Source organism: Mauremys reevesii, linkage group 2 (genome assembly GCF_016161935.1).
Source record: "Mauremys reevesii isolate NIE-2019 linkage group 2, ASM1616193v1, whole genome shotgun sequence".
Taxonomy (NCBI): Eukaryota; Metazoa; Chordata; order Testudines; family Geoemydidae; genus Mauremys; species Mauremys reevesii.
Genome location: NC_052624.1, coordinates 51,641,184 through 51,659,930, shown reverse-complemented (window position 1 = coordinate 51,659,930; position 18,747 = coordinate 51,641,184). Strand labels below are relative to the sequence as shown.

Genomic DNA, 18,747 nt, shown 5'->3' with positions numbered 1-18,747 from the left:
AAAGTGTATCTTTGCCTGATTGTAGTATAAGCCCTATGACTACAAAAGAAAATATAAACTTAACAGGGCTTTTAAAATCAATTCCATAATAAAAGATATTAAGAGCAGTGTAATTATAACCATGTTGTAACCATTTTTGTAAGTCAATGGATAGATAATTATTAGTAGCATAACTAGAAATATAAACAGTTAAAAAAAATCTTGCAAAGGCATATTACCAAATAAATAAATAAATAGAAGGGGGGCAGGATTGTTAATGAGGAAAGATGGGAATATAACAGCCTGGACTCTTGAATCCTTTTCCTGGCTTTGCAAATGATTTGTGTGACCTTTGATAAGTCACTTAACCTCCTTGTGCCTCAGTTTCTGCATCTGAAAAGAAGTGTAATATTCCTAATCTATTTCACAGAAATGTCTTGAAGTTTATCTTGGAAACCCTTACACTTGTGAGCAGTGCCAACACACAAGTATTCTAACTGAACTACTCCTTTCTGTCAAACATTTAGAGATCTTCCAATATGTAAATTATATTTTATCAGACTTATTTTCAACTAATTCAATAAACACATTTCAAAAGGACTCTATTGGATCCTAAAATCTACAAATGTCAGAATATTAGTCATTTCAGCACAACCTACACAGATTCTGTTGGCAGACTGTTTGTAATAGCACAGCATAATGGGAGACTAGTTGTAATAGAAATGTTCTATTTAAAAGAAAACAATCTTTCCTTTTCAAAATCATGCTTTAAAATCTCTAATTTGGACAGAGGGAAAACATCTTTCATCCAGAATGCCCAGTATTTTGATTTTACTTTAAGCCATGTTTCAAAAGTCATTCAGTAAATCTACATAAGTTGGGTTGAAATGACTATAACATTATGAGAAACGATACAGGTTGCATGATCCTAAAGCCAAGTTTTGTTCTTGTATTCAATTGAATTTTCTTTTCAAACCAATTTATTTTGTCTGTAAAAAACAATATTCTCATGTTTTTCTTGTATATGTATATAGTAAATTAAAAACTTCAATATAAAAAAGTTTCCAGCAACTAAGTGTTTGTTTTTTTATTTAAATATATATACAAAATTAGTGAGAGCATGTGGATAATAAAATCATCCTCATATACCACACACCGTTCAAATGTGAAAGTATCATGTGATGCATATTTACAAAACGATTACCATAAATTGTGAAACATTGCTTTTATATTGTTTTTTATAAAAATATATTCTGGTACAGTAGAACCTAAATTTGATATTTAAAAAATATGAATATAAAAGAGCTCCCTTAGTGAAAAAAGCATAGTAAAATGATAAATGTACTGTGCAATGATAGGTAAATTAAAATAAATTTAGCTGTTTAAAAAAAGATGATCTTCTAGGCACAAAACTATGATTATCCCAATATCCTTTCCATTGATTCCAATGGGAATTTGACCATTGACTTCTATAGAAGCTGGACTAGACTCTACCAATGTTAATATGGTGAGATGGTAGGATACAGAATACATTTCTGCCACATTTCTGATAAAATAAAAGATCTACTAATTAGAATATTTTACTACTGGACCATCTGCCTGGCAGCACTGTTGTGTGATACATTTTTGGTGATTGAGATTCAAATTCTTGGAGAAAAAGGGACAGCTCACACACATTTCAGCTCTGTAAAGAATACACTTGTTCCTCCTTGATGAATTATAGTCTAGCATTGGCACCAGCACTGGAGGAAACCTGGTCAGTTATCATATGCCTGTCAGTTAGCTTACAAAGACAACTGGCAAAATGAGTATTAAGGTCTGCAATATGAACTATATACTATGGTCTAGGGTCCTAGTTAAATGAGGAGATGGAAAACATACTGTCAGATCCAGAAACAGAACCTAAACAAACTATAACATGACTTTAAAACTTTTTTAAAAGCATCTCAGTGGTCTAAGAGTTGTACCCAGAACGTTGTGAAAACAAAAAATGGAGATCCTTTAAGGGTAGGCTAAAAAACAAGCTCCTGATGTTAAAACTGTTGGTTGTGAAAGATGACAAGTTAATAGTCCCGGAACTTTGCAGTAGTCGTGTTCACAGAACAGGTGAAGCATAGATACCAACAGTGCACGCTTCCCTACACTCCCTGGACAAATGTGCCTCAGATATGATCTTGTGGGAACTCTTCTAGAGGTGACTAGATAGTTATGTACTTGGCTTCTCTGCTAGGGTTATAAACAAGCTGGCTAGCACACGCTGCTTTCTATATATGTATAATATTGGTTTAGCTATGTATATTCTCCATAGTTTAGACCGGGGTGTCCAACCTATGGCCCACCAGAGCATGTCATAAGGTCCAGGGCATTCTTCAACACAATATATTAATGATTGATTCATTAGCGTTTTGTCATCTTTACATCATTTTAGTTTACACAAGTGTGTAAATAGATAACACTGTATTTAGAAACAACCTATATAAACACATACGAAACAAGCTAAACTTAAAATATAAATCAATACAGGTGACTTTAAATCTTATTAAAATATACAGAAATCTATTTGGTTCACACAAGCTTGTGCCTAGGTTTATGTGGCCCTCCTTGTAATAAGGTTAGGCACTGCTAAGTTTAGACAAAATATTAACCATGTGCTTCAGCGATCAAATTTTCTAAAATGGGCACCCAAATTTTCATCCCCCACTATTTGAGGATAATTTACTGGCCATTATATGCCAAAGTACGTGATCTACGGGTGCAATTAAGTACAGGGTCTAAGAGTTGTACCCAGAACGTTGTGAAAACAAAAAATGGAGATCCTTTACGGGTAGGCTAAAAAACAAGCTCCTGATGTTAAAAAAGCTTTAACTGATATGGTGCTGCATATTATTGTCAATGCCTTTAACAAGATTCAAATCATGTTACATAACAAAATTAGGAAGTGCTTTGTTTTCCATTCCGAAAAGGAAGGCAGGTAATTAATTTTCTAATTTTACATGGAGAAAATACGGTAGATAAACCGAGGAAGGAAGGTGAAAATTTGTAGTAGTTAGATTAATAAGTTAAATAATAAAAGGAAATGGTAACAATTGAAAGGAAATATTGTTCATGTGTAAAAAATATAGAATGGAGGTCAAGAATCTCCTCACAGCAAGAGGTTGATTAGACAGTTCCATACCTGAAACACGTATGCTTTGTTCTTTATTAAAGTGATCTCCATCTGCTCATGCCCTTGGAATTTTTTGAGCAGTATAGCCTGCTGTGTTCAAGCTCCACATAACTCTGTATTTTTCCTCTTCATAATTAACTAATTATGCTCTAATCAATAGTGTAGATCCTGATTTTACAATGTAAATCAGATAAATGAGATAATGGCTGGGGGGTCAATCTCATTTTATTTACAAAGCTCAGCACGCACATCCAATTTCATTACATCGCATCTACCTGCACAGGAGGGAATCTTATCAGCTGGCCTGCAGAAGTCTTAGAGTGAGTAGTAGGGAAAAAGACCTGTGCTTTTACAAAGGAACAGTGGATGCAAGGCATACCCATTACAGACACATTTGTAAGTCACCACAGTTAATATCATATAAATTTACAAAGAGCTGACTCAGGCAGAGTGAGCTATTTTGCATTCATAAGTCAGCAGTGCCCATCTATAGCTGTAAAAGTAATTACCTACAAGTCCCTGAAACACAACATTAATAAGCTAATCTTTAAATTCAACTTCACGTATATGCTTCAGAGACTACAGAAAATCTCTTTCACTTAAATGCACACACCACTGCAGATTTTCAACAATGTCATGCAAAAGGGTACCATGTTAAAAAAAAAATCACAATTAACTTTAGACATTATATATATATATAAAATTTTCATCTCTGAGGGTAAATCTATTTTATGGGAGAATATACAACATTGCTAGAGCACGAGACAAATCTTTTGTGTTAGAGGGGGCCTATCATACAGTTGTTCCTCAGGCAAAATTCCAATAGATTCAGTCTAGAATTTTACAAACAATAAACTGTCAAATAAATGACTAGCCTGAGCTGTACGTTCACTCCACCACCCATCAGTTCAGAACTACAACACTCCTGCAATTCCAACACCAGGGGTGTATTTAACTGTCACACTATGCTACCTGGGTTTCCCTCTGCATTGAATTATTCTGGCCCCATCTCCTAATTAGGTGTTCCTAATACTACATACACTGTGAAGGACAAACCTCCTTCCTCACACACTAGGCTCTCCGGCTTGCTGACTCAATGTTTATCCTTAAATCCATGCCTGCCCAACACTGCTAGACCTCTCCTGAGTAGAGGCTCAAATGTGAACATGTGTACTACGTTTGTGATGTGCACAGAGACTAAACTAAAACTCACAGTTTTTCACTTATCTAAAGCTGAAGTTGAACCCAGGATCCAGAGGTGAAAGGATAGTACCTTCTAGATTGCACTATCAAGATGTATGTTTTCATTTTCCTTATCCAAAAATGGACTCAGAGAAAAAATAAAATACTTTCGTCATGCAATACTCATTGGACATTCTGCTCTTTGGACAACCATCCCCCAGGCATCTACTGAAAAATATGGAAATATTTTCAGTGCCCGCATTCCATAATCATTATATTGCATAATCATGCAACCCTACTTCATGGGTTCCAATGAAAGTTACTTTCGTTTTGATGTGATCTGTAGGTTTGGGTAACATGCCCTTCTTTAAATAAATACAAATTATGGGTCAAACAACAAAAAAGAAAAAAAGAAAAGAAAAGATAGATTACATAACTCCAACTGAAAGTATATAGGCCATATCCTCAGCATCCCTTGGCCTCCTTTGTAGTGGTCAGGCAGAAACCTGCCCCAATTAGGCAGCTGGGTATTGCCCTGGTTTAGAGTAATCCCTGAATGGTGTAAAACTATCACAGCTAGCTTTACATCACCTGCCCCTCTCCCGCTACTGTCCCAGTGTAAAGGAAATGTGGTGTCCAAAGTGCCTTGCAGTCTAACCTGTACACCCATCCTCACCCACACACACCAAATGTATCACCATGGATAGCTAAAGGCTCTGAACTTTTGGCAGTAATCTCAATTTAAGATGAAAAAGGTACACATAACTTTCTGTCTACACAGTATTTCAAACTATCACAACACACTTAAGGTATCTATTTTGGTTCTTTTTAAGGTGCCTATCACAATGGTGTTTAAGAGCTATATAACTGTCAATTATCCATACCATATAGGAGTAAATAGAAAACAAGCCTACATCTATCAGGCATTTGTATAGTCAATTCCACTTAAAAAAAAAAGTTGTGTTTATAACTACGCATTTTAAAAGTATACATCTAGAGGCAAAGAAAAATCATGCATTGACTACCTTCACACAATTTTGGAAAGATATATTTTGTATATTTATAATGTAAGACTCCCTAAACGGTCAGGGACACAAAAATCTTGTCTGCTCTATGAAATAAATGAACTCAAAGAAACTATTAAAAAGAATTTACAAATTAAAATGTAGAAATATTAGCAGAAAACCTGCTTCAACATATATGCAAGTTAACAGCATCCTTCTAGGGCAGAAGTGTGTGTTCACTTTTGTTATGAGGCAGCTGTGGTAAATCATAAACTGTGCAACACACTATGGGTTCCCAAAACAAATTATATAGGGAATTCCATAAGTACATGCACACACAAGGGGACTTAAATGCATAGATACAGTGTATGTCTCTCTCTACGAGTGTGTGTGTCTCAAACATACTGGGGTTATAAACTGTATATGATATATACCTACTGTATATGACCTGCTTTTATATTATTTTTAACCTAGATGGAGTAGTTCTATACAGACAGGGTGCTAGAAAGATACATACTACATATTTTACCTTCTGGAAGACAGAGGAAAGGGTGGTTGTATTTTTGTTTGTTTTCTATCCCTTAAAATTAGACTCTGGAAACTCTTGTTTGTTACAGACAAACTATGAGCAGGTACTGTACTAAATTACTTCTCCTGGTCCTAACCTGTAACATCCACACTACTCCAGAAGTCTGGGCATTTCAGGAGTTCAAACTACTGTAATCAATTGTACTCAATTGCCTGGTGGTTGTGAACTACTGTAAGTGCCCATTAAGGATTAGATCACCACTGAACATTTCAAGATATGAAATATACAATATTTTACCTGGGTTTCCAGAGAGGAAAGGCAAATGAAATAATTCACTACATGAGAGAGAGTTGTACACCCTACCAAAATAAAGCCCCCACACAACACAGCTGACAAGAAAAGTCATTATTCTATCCTCTAATGTTTTCATGTTTGCTAATCACCAATACTTTCGTCATTAGACGTGAGACTGTAGCATATATTTCAGTTAAGGTCAGTGTTTGCTAGCTATATAATGGTGGTAGTAAATAATGCTTAACAGAACAGTCACTTCATAAACATGTACCTGAGTATCTATAGTATTGACGATGCTGGACCAGTGGAGGATGATTGGTTTAATAGAGTACTGAATACACATTTTTGGGGGGAGGGGCATCAATGGAAAAACACAGACAAAATTTACTGTCTCAGATTAAGAAATTTAAGTAATCTACTATTAAACAAATGAAAATTTAAGGTAGCAAACATTAAAACCGGGAAGTGGCACTCACTGTCACATTATGTCTTCGGAGAGAATAAAAGAATGCTGTACTAGAAACTGGAGGTGGTAACACAAAGGCTAATTATTGACCATATGTCACAGTACATTTGGTTTTCTAGTAAGATAATGTTAAAAAAAAGTCATTAGTAATTCCTAGCCAGACATTAAGTATGGCCTGCATCATACACAATAGATTTTTTTTCTATTAACATAATGGCTAGATGTAATTTTCTCTAGTCACCTGTGTTTCTGAATTCTCCAAGAGTTGAATCTAAACTCCCTCCTCTCTTATCTAAAATGGCCTTCTGACTTGAAAACTGGACTCCCAAAATACACATTTCTTCACTTGCGAGGAGCTTTGTGTGTGCCTTATGGCTAAAGAACATTTATAAAATGTTAAAAAGAAAATCCTCTTTTGACTTTTTTTTTCAAAACAGTACAACTTGTTAGACACATCAAGTTAATTTTATTGAACATAATATCCAAACATCAGATGCCCTAATAAGATATGACTTTTAAATTAGTATACACCAATTTGTATTTTTCTCCTATCGCTTAATACAGAATGTATCTTTTTCCTTTTATGTTTAAAATTTATTTTCAACTAAAAATATACCTTGATAGATGACAAAAAACCCCACCAGAGATCAAGAAGTTCCAAGATGATATGTCGCAAAGTTACAAGTATGGTTACACTTGAACAGAGTTTTTTCCCCAAGCAAGTTCAAGATGAAACAATGGAGATGTCTATATACTGCTGCTGAAGATTTAAGAACTTGATCAGCATAGTTTGTAGACCAAAATATTATGTCTGTATCTATCTGGAGGTACATGGACGTAGATGAAGATCTTTCAGATGGTAAGCTGTGTGATCAGTTCTTCATTCATCCCCAACTTATATAGCAGCTTCATATTTAAATTGAAAAAAACTAAATAAAAAACCAAAACATACCTTGACCTGAACACCACAGCAAAATTAATCCAAATAAGACAATGTTCAAATTTTCCCATTTGTCTCAGCAGTGATCCAGAAAGCATGGATATATTTCTGTTCACTTGAACATTTGAAAGCGGAAACAATTAGTTCATGCTAATAAACACAAAATCAATTCTTCTGCAGCAAGGCTATTATTTCAAAATGAGAAAGTGTCAAGTGTTTTACAGGTCTGTTATTGCCACTGTACTGAAATAATCCTTTTACATAAACTTCTATCGTATCCCACAACACAGTATTTATATAGGAATATTCTTATTAAACTGCATATTAGTAGAGCAGCAGACTGATGGCAAAGCGTTGCTTTTTTAAAAAGAAATCAATACCACCACAGAGGAACACACGGTATTTAAGTCCCATAGGTTTCTGTCACTCTTCAATGAATCCAAGCACTGTATATCATCATTTGTCAAGGAAGCACAGGGGAACAAGACATTACTTAACAGGACAATTCTGACACAACATTTATCTGGTATTTTCCAACAATGGATATATCAAATGTTCCTGATTAGTGCAAAAAATGCAGGCAAATTAACTGCCTTGTCAGTCCAAGTAACAAACCAATCAATTACATTCTAGCCAAACCTGACAAGCAAACTCAACTTTTTGTCACGATAAGCTTATGAAAAAGACAAGATAGCTGTTCTCCTTTACTTATGTACTCTATTGAGAGTTTTCCACATTTTAAAATCACATTTCTAAAAGAGGTTTCCAGGATTGCCTCCGAGGATGAGCTGTGGTAGAGTTGTGTCTCATGAAGGGTATCTACACAGTAAAGTGATAAGAAAAGAATATTAACATTTAAGATCATAGCAGCTCTGCTCTGTGTCTTATGAAACATTTTAAAACCACAATAGATTAAAATAATATGTATGGTCAGATCCAAATAGATGGTTTAAGAGTAATGTCATACACATAAGTCTTTTTCTTTTCTAAGAGTCCAAACTTCAAACTGACTTGGGTTAAGTGTAGCATCCTTTTTGATTCTTTCCTCAGTGCAGTTCAAAAAGAAGAGAAGACTGCATAGGTTTTTGATCATAAAAGCAATGGCTTAGTTAAGACAGACAAACATGAACATGCAAGATAGCATTATCCTCATAGGTGGAACTCTAAGCAATAATACATGACAGTGTGCAGATAAACCAGATGCTTACACTTCTTGGGTGCACGGTTGAAGCTGCATGTTTGTTTTATAGAAAAAGTATCAGAAAATAGGCTTATTTACTTAATTTTTACTAAACATCCACTCAAGACAGAACAAACCCTTTCTTTAAAAAATAATTGCTTTCTATTCGGAATTTGAGGTACTTGAAGTACTTTTAGTATCTCTTTTAAAAAATACAGCGTAATTAAGTGGAAAATGAGTAAAAAATGAGATTGTGTCAAAGAAAAATTACCACTTAAAGAAACATAACAGGGATTGTGTTGCAGTTTTCTAGCACCAATGTTCATTTAATGTTGGATTTAGGGGTCCATTCCTTTGAAGGGCAGGGGAGTAACATATACAAATCCACTTCACTCTTCCCTTCTCCCTTCATCTTGATGAACTGAGACATGGTTAGATCCTTAAATTAGCTGCACTGAGCCACAATAGTTTTACTATTTAATGAATTAAGTTTTAATAACGAGTCTGCACATCATACAGTACTGATGTAAAGCCAAACCAAGGCCACTAAAGGAGTCTAAAGGATCTGCGGAGCAGGTCCAGGAAGCCTATGAAGAAAGTATATTTTAAATGTTTTTTTTTTTAAATCTATGTACACTGTTAAAAGGGTGAAAGATCTAAACAGCATATGCCTAGGAATAGCAAGACAGCAATTCTGCAACATAATGAATGTTTGTTACATATACATTAACAAAGAAAACTATTCCATTTAAAAACAAGCTTTATACTGCCTACTCTCTAATTTAATATTTACAGTATTTCCAAAATTGGGCTATGTCAACATTTCTTTCACATCAAAAAGCCTCCACCTAATTTACTACAGGCTATTTAAGGAAACAATGGCTACTTATACACATAAGCAGCTCAAGCAACAATTGATTCATGTAAATGGAAGACAAAAAAATATAACTGAGCAAACATACTAATGAGAACTCACGTTATCCACAAATAGCAATTGATTATCAACGTTACTGATTTGTAGAAACTCACAAAACATTTCTTCTGTGTCATTATTATTAAAACTCTTGTCCACGGCTTGCTTATGAGAAACAGGATGGATAAAAATCAACAATTAAAAATAATAAAAACCAGCTTATTTTTGTTTAAATCAGATTTTAATATAAATTAAATGCAGATTAATTTTTAAAATAAACCTATTTAAAATTAAATTTTAAAAGTGACAACCTATCTTAAGGGATAAGATTATTATAATCTATTAAAATCATTTATATTAAATACAATAAAAATATTAAGCAGTATGTTGCTGCCAAGTTTTAAAGGAAATCAGACCATTGATTTGGTGGAAGTACTAGAGTTGATGCTACTGCTGTCAAAAGCTGACTTAGCACTCAGCATCTGCAGGTGCAGAGAGAATATTTTATTAATTTCAGTTTATTCAACTAGTTCAGTTCGATGACTAATTCATTCAAAAGTTAAGAAACCAATTGGGAGTTGAAAAAGCAGAAAAGCTTGTTTTTCCTCTTCCAATTTATGAGCAAACACTATGTGTGGGGGGTAAAATCTACTAGTTCTAAAATCTTGAAAGAGACAGTGACCAGAAACAATCAGTTCAATAAACTAACTACAGATAATACTCCCTTTGTTTAATATATCAGTTAGCTTTAAATGGAAAACATGTTTTGATAAATATTTTTTCTTATGTATCCAGCACATTTAAGTTAGTTTAATTTTTAAAAAATGTTAAAATTCTGTTTTTGTGCATTTTAAGTAGCATTTGAATTTATATCCAGCTAGAGACTGACACAAATCACAAATAAAAAATTAATAATAATCTATTACTAAGAAACGTATCATTCACCATTTTCTAACAAGAAAAAACATCAATATTAAGAATCTGAATAAATGTAAGCTAAGGTTTATCACTGCTTTAATAGGTATAGATAGCAAAAAGAGGCACCAGATTTAGCGTAAAAAGCTATATTTAGCAGCAAATCAACCAATTTTAATGATTGCTCACCAATGAGAATCATCCTTTCTTTAGGAAAATAATTCAAAAGTACAAATGCAAAACATGATTAAAAAAGATGATTTAAATCCAGGTTCCTGCTTGCTGATTTAAATTATGATTAAAACAACCCTGATACCGAGTGATGTGATGACTCTTCTCTTTGCCTTTCCCCTTTCCATTTCATCTATCCCCAACCCTTACTGATCCAAACAACTAGTTCTTTTCTCTTGTCCCCTCACTGGCTTCCTCTCACTTACTACATCAACTTCAAATCCTTGTCTTCCACTTCAAGGACCCTACTTAATCTAGCCACCCTATACATTTCCATCTACTCCTTGTTGAGATTATCAACGATGACTGGTGGATTTAGCCACAGAACTCACATTTCCATCTGTGCCTGGAGAAGTGAGGACTTGCTAGGCAGGAGAATCTGAAATGGAAATATGAGTTTCCCAGACTTTCCAGTCAGTGGATGAGGCAACAGCAGGCCAGAAGAGCAGTGTGGGGTTTTTTTGTTTTTGTTTATTTTTGTGAGGGAAGATACGGAAGAGGGAGGAGAGGTATTATAGCCAGGGAGGTTCCCTATATACCTCTGTTCCTTTAAAGGAACCTGTTGACTTGCCCCACCCTCCATGGCAGAAAGGAAAAAGCTGAATCCCTGTCTCTCTCTCCTTCCTGTCCAGGGAAAGAGGGAAGAAAGAAACAATCTGTCACCACACACACACACACCCCTGTCCATATCAGCTCCCTCTTCCCCTAATCAGGTAAAAAATATGTAGTTTTTGTGTAAAATCTCTTGAAATTACCTTGAATCTTCTCAAATACAGGAAATTGAATTGACTGGGATATTGTCAGATTTTTCCAGGGAAAGCACCTCCGACCCTTTTTATTAGTTCTTTTGCTGATTGCTTGTATAGACAAGAGGAAGGGGGGAGTGCAAACTGAGTGGGGCGATAGTGAGTGATACAGTACTCTGAGATGATAGTGGGAATCTCTTGTTTTTAAGAGGTGTAGAATTTTTGTTAGAGAGGACGTTTTTGGGCATTAGCTAGATTCCAATTATACACATACTTTCAAACTTAACTTTTTTCAACAAAACCTTTAAATGAACATCCAAAATTTAAGCTGGGTCTGTGCATGAGGTCCATAGAAGGTGCACTCTACTCTGACAGATCTTATGAGGTCCATTAAAGCTTGAAGCTACCCTTTTGTAAATCCTGACAAGTCCCTACATGTGTTTGGTGTTGTGGGGGAAATTATACATGGATAGGATATGACAGTAGTTGGCAGTGGAAGGGAATAGGATGGGGTTGCCTTCAACGACAATGAACATTTTAAGTGAAATTCGAAATCTAGAACTCACCATCTAGAGTTCATCCTAAACAACTAAAATGTTTTAAAAAGTACTAGATACTAAGTGGTGCTGAAAACTATGTGAACTAATAGGTTTTAAAAACTCACTTTTTTCTCCACTCTAGACAAGGTAATGGAGATGATGAGTACCCACAATTCCCAGTTAAGTCAGTGGGTGTTGCCAGAGCTCAGACCTTCTAAAAATCAAGAATCTTACTGATTACAGATGCTCCCCAACTTATGCAAGTGTTCTGTTCCGGAACACCTTGCATAACTCGAATTTTGCGTAAGTCGGAAACACATCTCTGACCATTACGAACCGCCCCCCCAAAACACAAAACAAAACCCCCTTCTATTTCTAGCTTAAGGAACTTTTCCATATGCTTGGATTTGCGTACGTTGGGTTTATGTAACTCGTGGAGCGTCTGTAATTAAACAAAAAAACCAATGGTATGGAATGTGTCTCCTAAACCTAGAGAGTGTTAATTAATGAGATTCTTCTCACTATAGATTAATTGTAAACAATTACAAATATTTCCAGAATGATTACAGAATACATATATAGTGATCAGTCTGAACAAAACACAAAAAGAAAAGAAAGCAACAAAAAAAATCAATATTCACAGTAGCAACAAATACAAATCATAACATCTCAGGTACAGATGGAAACTAAATTTAAACCACTCTCGGGTGGTAATGGTTAGTAAATACTAAACTTTTAAAGGTGGTCAGCGTATTCCCACATTTAATAAATATGCTAACTGAGGCAAACCAATACAATAGTCTATCGATTTATAGGATTATGTGTTTCAAAAACTGTACTATTCCACTTTAGAATAAGTACACTGTACTTCAAGAATTATTTTAAAATTTAAAAAAGAAGTCACAGAACCACATATAAGAATAAAATAAAATATAGATATCAGACCATGGAAATGAATTCCTTCAATGTAAGAAGTATAGTTTTCCTTCATTCTGCAATATCTTTGTGAACAAAAGCTTCTGAGGACCAATGGAAAGAAATTCAGTCAATACACTCAATACTCTACATGAAACCCAGCTTTCTCTTTTAAGAGACTGCATTTACAGAACTTGTCACAACAAGGTCCTTGATGTTATCGAAGCAATTTTAAGATACTTTAATCATTGGCAAAACTGAGTAACCTGACAAGAGAAATTTGGGCCAGAAAGATTTCAGTCACTTGAAAGGAAGGTTATTGACTGATGTAATTTCATTTGGATGTGACTGAATCCAATTGATTTGGTTTTTGCTATGCATATCTCCCTTCTGCAGCTGTCTCTGTCTATCTGATTCAATGTGCAATTGCAGGGAGTGCCTATCCATTTTCACTGAAAGCAAAACCCCTCCTTCCACCTGCTATTATTTAGAATGAGTACACTATGAGAGCATCTTCAAGTTTAATCTCACTATATTCGCTATAAAGAAAAGTATGTTCATCTGAATAGTTGCCCATGAATCTAACCAAATTTGGTGACTGTTGGTGTATTTATGCTAGTTAAAATTACAAGCAGCCAGAGCATAAGCAATTTTTCATTAGTATCTCATCAAGACTCCAAGTTAGGGTTTGTATAGTATGAGGCAATAAGATAGTATGAAATTAATTCTCAACCCTGATTGCACAATATCAAACACCAAATGTGTCCATGCATAGTCACAGCTGAGTACTATGAATACATTAAAATAAAAACAAAAACACAAAAACTGGGCGTGGAGGGTAGTTGTAGGCAGCAAGTTACCAAATATTCAATAAACACAAATAAATTATCTAAGTATGAAATACAAACTCTGTTTTTACAATAGCTTCAAATAATTAAGGAGGTGTTGGCAGAGGCTCTGCAGTTAAGGTTATGTTACAACACGATACAATCCATTTCACATTTTAGGGGCAAATCATGGCCAGGCTTTTATAGCAATGCAAGATGGAAGTGAGGTGAAAGACATCCCTTTAGTCTGGCTTTCTACATCACAGGTAGCAGAACTGGAGATAAAGCAGATCTTGCACAGCTGTTGCTCCCCATTCCCGTGTGCAGGTAGATATGAGAAGACAGAGAGCGGACAGAGTCTTGGTTACACTCTCCCAAGTTGCAGCCACTGCAATGAAGTTAGCAGTCTATTGAATGCAAACTTTGGAAGCTATAAGCCTGTCACCCCTCTTGGGGAAACAGAGAGGATATGGCGATTCATCACCTCACGCCGGGATGGCTCTAACTAGCTCTGGGTGGATCCATAGTCACAATATATTCCTTAATGACTGAATTTTCTCCAAAATTTGGTATAACAACTCTTTAGAAAACAACTTAATTTTCAATGTAATTTTTTAAACTTTATTACCTTTTACAGAGCAAACATTTAAAAATCGTGGCAACATCTCTGATACTAAATTCTTTTGTTAATTTAAAACTAGGGCTATCGATTAATCAGAGTTAACTCATGCAATTAAAGCGAAAAAATTAATCACGATTTTAAAAAACTGCAACTAATTGCAGTTTTAATCTCACTGTTAAACAATAGAATACCATTTATTTAAATATTTTTGGATGTTTTCTACATTTTCAAATATATTGATTTCAATTACAACACAGAATACAGAGAATACAGTGCTCACTTTATATTAATATTTTATTACAATATTTGCACTGTAAAAAAACCGAGAAATAGTATTTTTCAATTCACCTAATACAAGTACTGTAGTACAAGTACTTTATCATGAAAGATTACTTTGAGTTAATCGTGATTAATCGATAGCCCTAGTATTTTTCAATTCACCTCATACAAGTGCTTCCAGGCTGATGACACTCATTAAAAAAATAATGCATTGTAAACAAGAAGCGGGCAGCATTATCTCCGGCACATGTAAACAAGCTTTTCTGTCTCAGTGATTGACTGAACAAGAAGTAGGACTGAGTGGACTTGCAGGCTCTTAAAAATTTTACATTGTTTTATTTTTGAACGCAGTCTTTTTTGTACACAGTTCTACATGTGTAAATTCAACTTTCATGATAAAGAGATTGCACTACAGTACTTGTATTAAGTGAACTGAAAAATACAATTTTTTTTTGTTTTTGGCAGTGCAGATATTTGTAATCATAAATAAAGTGAGCACTGTACACTTTGTATTCTGTGTTGTAATTGAAATCAATATATTTGAAAATGTTGAAAACATCCAAAAACATTTAAATAAATGGTATTCTGTTTCTGTTACAGAGCTGCAATATCCTATGTTCTAACAACTTGGGCTTAAACTCTCTTCCCGTCCTAGCCTTTGTAGTAATAACTCATGGAGGGGAGACCTGAAGCCTAAGTTGTCACATATTCAATTTGTAGGTGTGTTCCAAAGGGAGCTGTACTCCCTCTGACTAACCTTCAGTGATCTGTCAAGGTCTCACAGAATGAAAGTGGGTCTTCAGGTATCCTGGGCCCAGGCCATTTAGAACCTTGAAAATGTGGAACAAAATTCAGGGTGATACTCTCTCAGTAATTCATGTTGCTTAGTAGGCACATTTTTGTACCAGTTGCAGTTGTTTCAGGGCTGATACTTTCAAGTCTAAATAAATTCCATTGTAATAATCCATTTGAAGGTAACAAAGGCATGTCTGATTGAAGTCATAATAATCATGATAATGACCATCAACAGCACAGAAGGGGTCCAATCTGGTAGCCAAAGGTGATGGAACCCATTTCTTTCAAATACAACTAAACAAGAACTAATTGTCAAACACCTGCAAACTACTGTGATAATTTGTACATAAGTCTTCAACTGCTGGAGACAGCACACTATGACAGTAAAGTCTTCAAACTGTTTTCCTCTGCCTACAAGCATAATCTCTATTTTATTATAGCTCGGTGACAGTAATGTTCCTGCAGGTTGCAAACAACAGAGCTGTGCAATATCTGCATATTGTTGACAATTGAACCCATGACCTTCCAAGGCAATGGGTGCTGGATACACTGGAACAAGTGACTTGTTTTGTTGTCTCACATTTTCTTTTAGCAGCTTCATGGGAATCTCACATTACATCCACTCAGGTAGTCCTAAAGAGGCAGCAGCTAGTGCTGTCTAAGAGCACAGAAAGCAGATTGTTCTGACAGTGGTTTCTGATGACATTGAATGATTATTTACTACAGTACAGACCCTAAAGGCCAGTTCCAATTTGCTGCTTTGAAAGGAGTTGTCCATGTAACAAACTCTATAGTCATACTGGTATAGTAACTGGTTACCTGGAAAAAATGAATAGTTCCATGACCTGCTAGTATTTAGGAGTTGAAGAGAACAAGGAGCACCTTCTGCAGATTGAAAGTGCTTGCTACAGGCTGCTTACCTCTTCACATATATTAGGTGGGAGAGGATAAAGCTCCTGTCCCGATCCTGTCATAGTCTCTCTTTTTTTCCATCTTTTTAAATCCATTCCCCATGCTGAAGACAGAAATTAGCTGACCTGTAAGAACCTGATATACGCTAATAGTAATGTTACCAGTTTGATTAAAAATATATCTATAACCTGCTGGCAAGCAGAACATATCTAATTTGTTTTAACACAGTAGGAGAATGCTAGCAAAAACAATTATACTCTACCAAGATGACACCAGATGGCTACAGTATGACTTTCTGAGCTGAGTGAAATAATTTCTTTTAAAAGAACTTATGTCATCATCCATATGACAGACAAAGCAATTGTATGGAAGTGTACATTATAAGACTTTTTTATTTAATAAAGGATTTCTGATTACTATGAATATTTTTCTGCCACTCTGATATCTTAAATTATCACTAGAAAACTATTATAAAATACACACATGTATGTATGTGCACCCACGTAAAATGTCAAACAAATACAATGTGTTCACACAATACAATGAAACCTGCATTAAAAGGAAATACACTGGTAGCTATAAACCTTATAAATTAAGTACCTTCAACAGTAGTCTATAATTTATAGGATTTCATCAGCTACCCAATATTTCCTATTTACACAATTCCACTGCATTAGAGTATGGGACTTGTGTATATAATAAACACATCTTTTCAGGAAGCTTATTCCTTTGGAACACACCTACAAATTGAATATGTGACAACTTAGGCTTCAGGTCTCTCCTCCATGAGTTATTACTACAAAGGCTAGGACGGGAAGAGAGTTTAAGCCCAAGTTGTTAGAACATAGGATATTGCAGCTCTGTAACAGAAACAGAATACCATTTATTTAAATATTTAAACAATGTGATAAAATCAATCAAATAAAATGCACCCATAGATTGATTTGAAGCAGTGGAATTTAGCAACTCGAGGCATCCTCCCAAGATACTGACTCTACCATGTGCAATTTTTCTCAATTTATATACTACCTGGGATTTATAAGCAATGAGCTCTCTAGGAAATTAAATATACTTTTGGAAGGGGTTTTCATCTTGACAAGGCCTACATCATATATCTGTAATGTTAAGCTTCTCATTACCAATATACATGTTAGCGGATGTGACACACTCAAAAACAAGCACATGAACAATACTTACCAATAACATTGCACAAGAATAAATACGCAGGTACTAGAATCTGAATTATCATCTCACGTAGGCAAATGCTCTGCCAGCTACACTACAGAAATAGCTCTGATAACTCATACTAAAACAACGGCTTGATTTAAGGATGGAGTGTCTTAATTTTGACTTGAGTGTGACTTGAGTGCTGATAGTCCTCCAGTGCCTTCCCACAATTGTACATGTGTGCCCAGAAGGACAGGCAAGTTCTCCCACAATTCTTTTGGAAAGAATCATATAGCGGCTCAGCTTACTGCTCAGTTAGCTACCCAGAACCACGGGATATACCCACAGAAATTTTAGTAACTCACATGAGCAAGAGCAGCACAAGTGAGGACATGGTAACTCAGCCCTGATTTACACTACACTGTTAGGTTGATATAAGGCAGCTTATGTCGACCTAACTATGTCAATGTACACACTACATCCTTGCTCCTGCCAGTATAAGTGCCCAACGCATCTCCACCTCCATAAGAGGCATAAGGCTGTTGGCTGTCATTTTTGTCAATTTCATTTCTCCAAACTGGGTGCCTGCACGCAGTTGATGATCACCTCAGTTAACGTTGCAATGAAGACATCCTAATTGTTAACATTATTACATTAAAATGGTTGAAAACACTGTATAAACTCAATAGATAGGTTAAAACTTAAATATCTCAGATGATTTTATTTTTATTATTAATATTTTGTTACATTAATACTTTCTAGGGTCATATCTCAAATGTTGCTATAAACAAATTAACATAATGGAGACATTCCAGTCTCTTTTTGCTATTGACAATGAAATCACAATTACAATTTATTTTCTCTCTCTCAAATATGTCATTAGCTTAGATTCTTCATTATTTTTGTTATTAAATCTTTATTTATAAAATGCAAGATACATTTTAACTAACACTTTGAATTAACTATGTGAACAGACACTAAATTAACAAACTGTTAATGTGCATCAACAGTGCTGGTCAGCAGCAGGCTAGCTTCACACCCCAGCTTTTCGGGAACTAAATGTTTATGTAGACAAGCCCTTAGGCAACAACTTGTGTGACAAATGTTATTAAACCCTTCGGAAATTGAATATATATTATTCTGGAA

The 18,747-nt window shown here is 35.0% G+C and overlaps 1 protein-coding gene across 8 annotated transcripts in view; it reads right to left on the bottom strand.

The window, feature by feature from the left end:
- PHF14 (PHD finger protein 14) overlaps positions 1–18,747 on the bottom strand; it is a 288,520-nt gene that overhangs the window by 98,365 nt on the left and 171,408 nt on the right. The window contains exons 17-18 of one of the 8 annotated variants that reach the window (XR_005593827.1): positions 15,485–15,557; positions 8,218–8,379 (exon numbers count right to left, since the gene is read on the bottom strand). The exons of 5 other annotated variants lie outside the window; for them this stretch is intronic. Coding sequence is in view for 1 of the 3 variants with exons in the window: in XM_039523437.1 (XP_039379371.1) it covers positions 8,367–8,379 (13 nt within the window). In the remaining 2 variants the exon portion in view is untranslated. Of the gene's footprint in view, positions 1–8,217; positions 8,380–15,484; positions 15,558–18,747 lie in introns of those variants that run through there. 2 more of the 8 variants (XR_005593828.1, XM_039523437.1) reach the window with 2 other exon arrangements.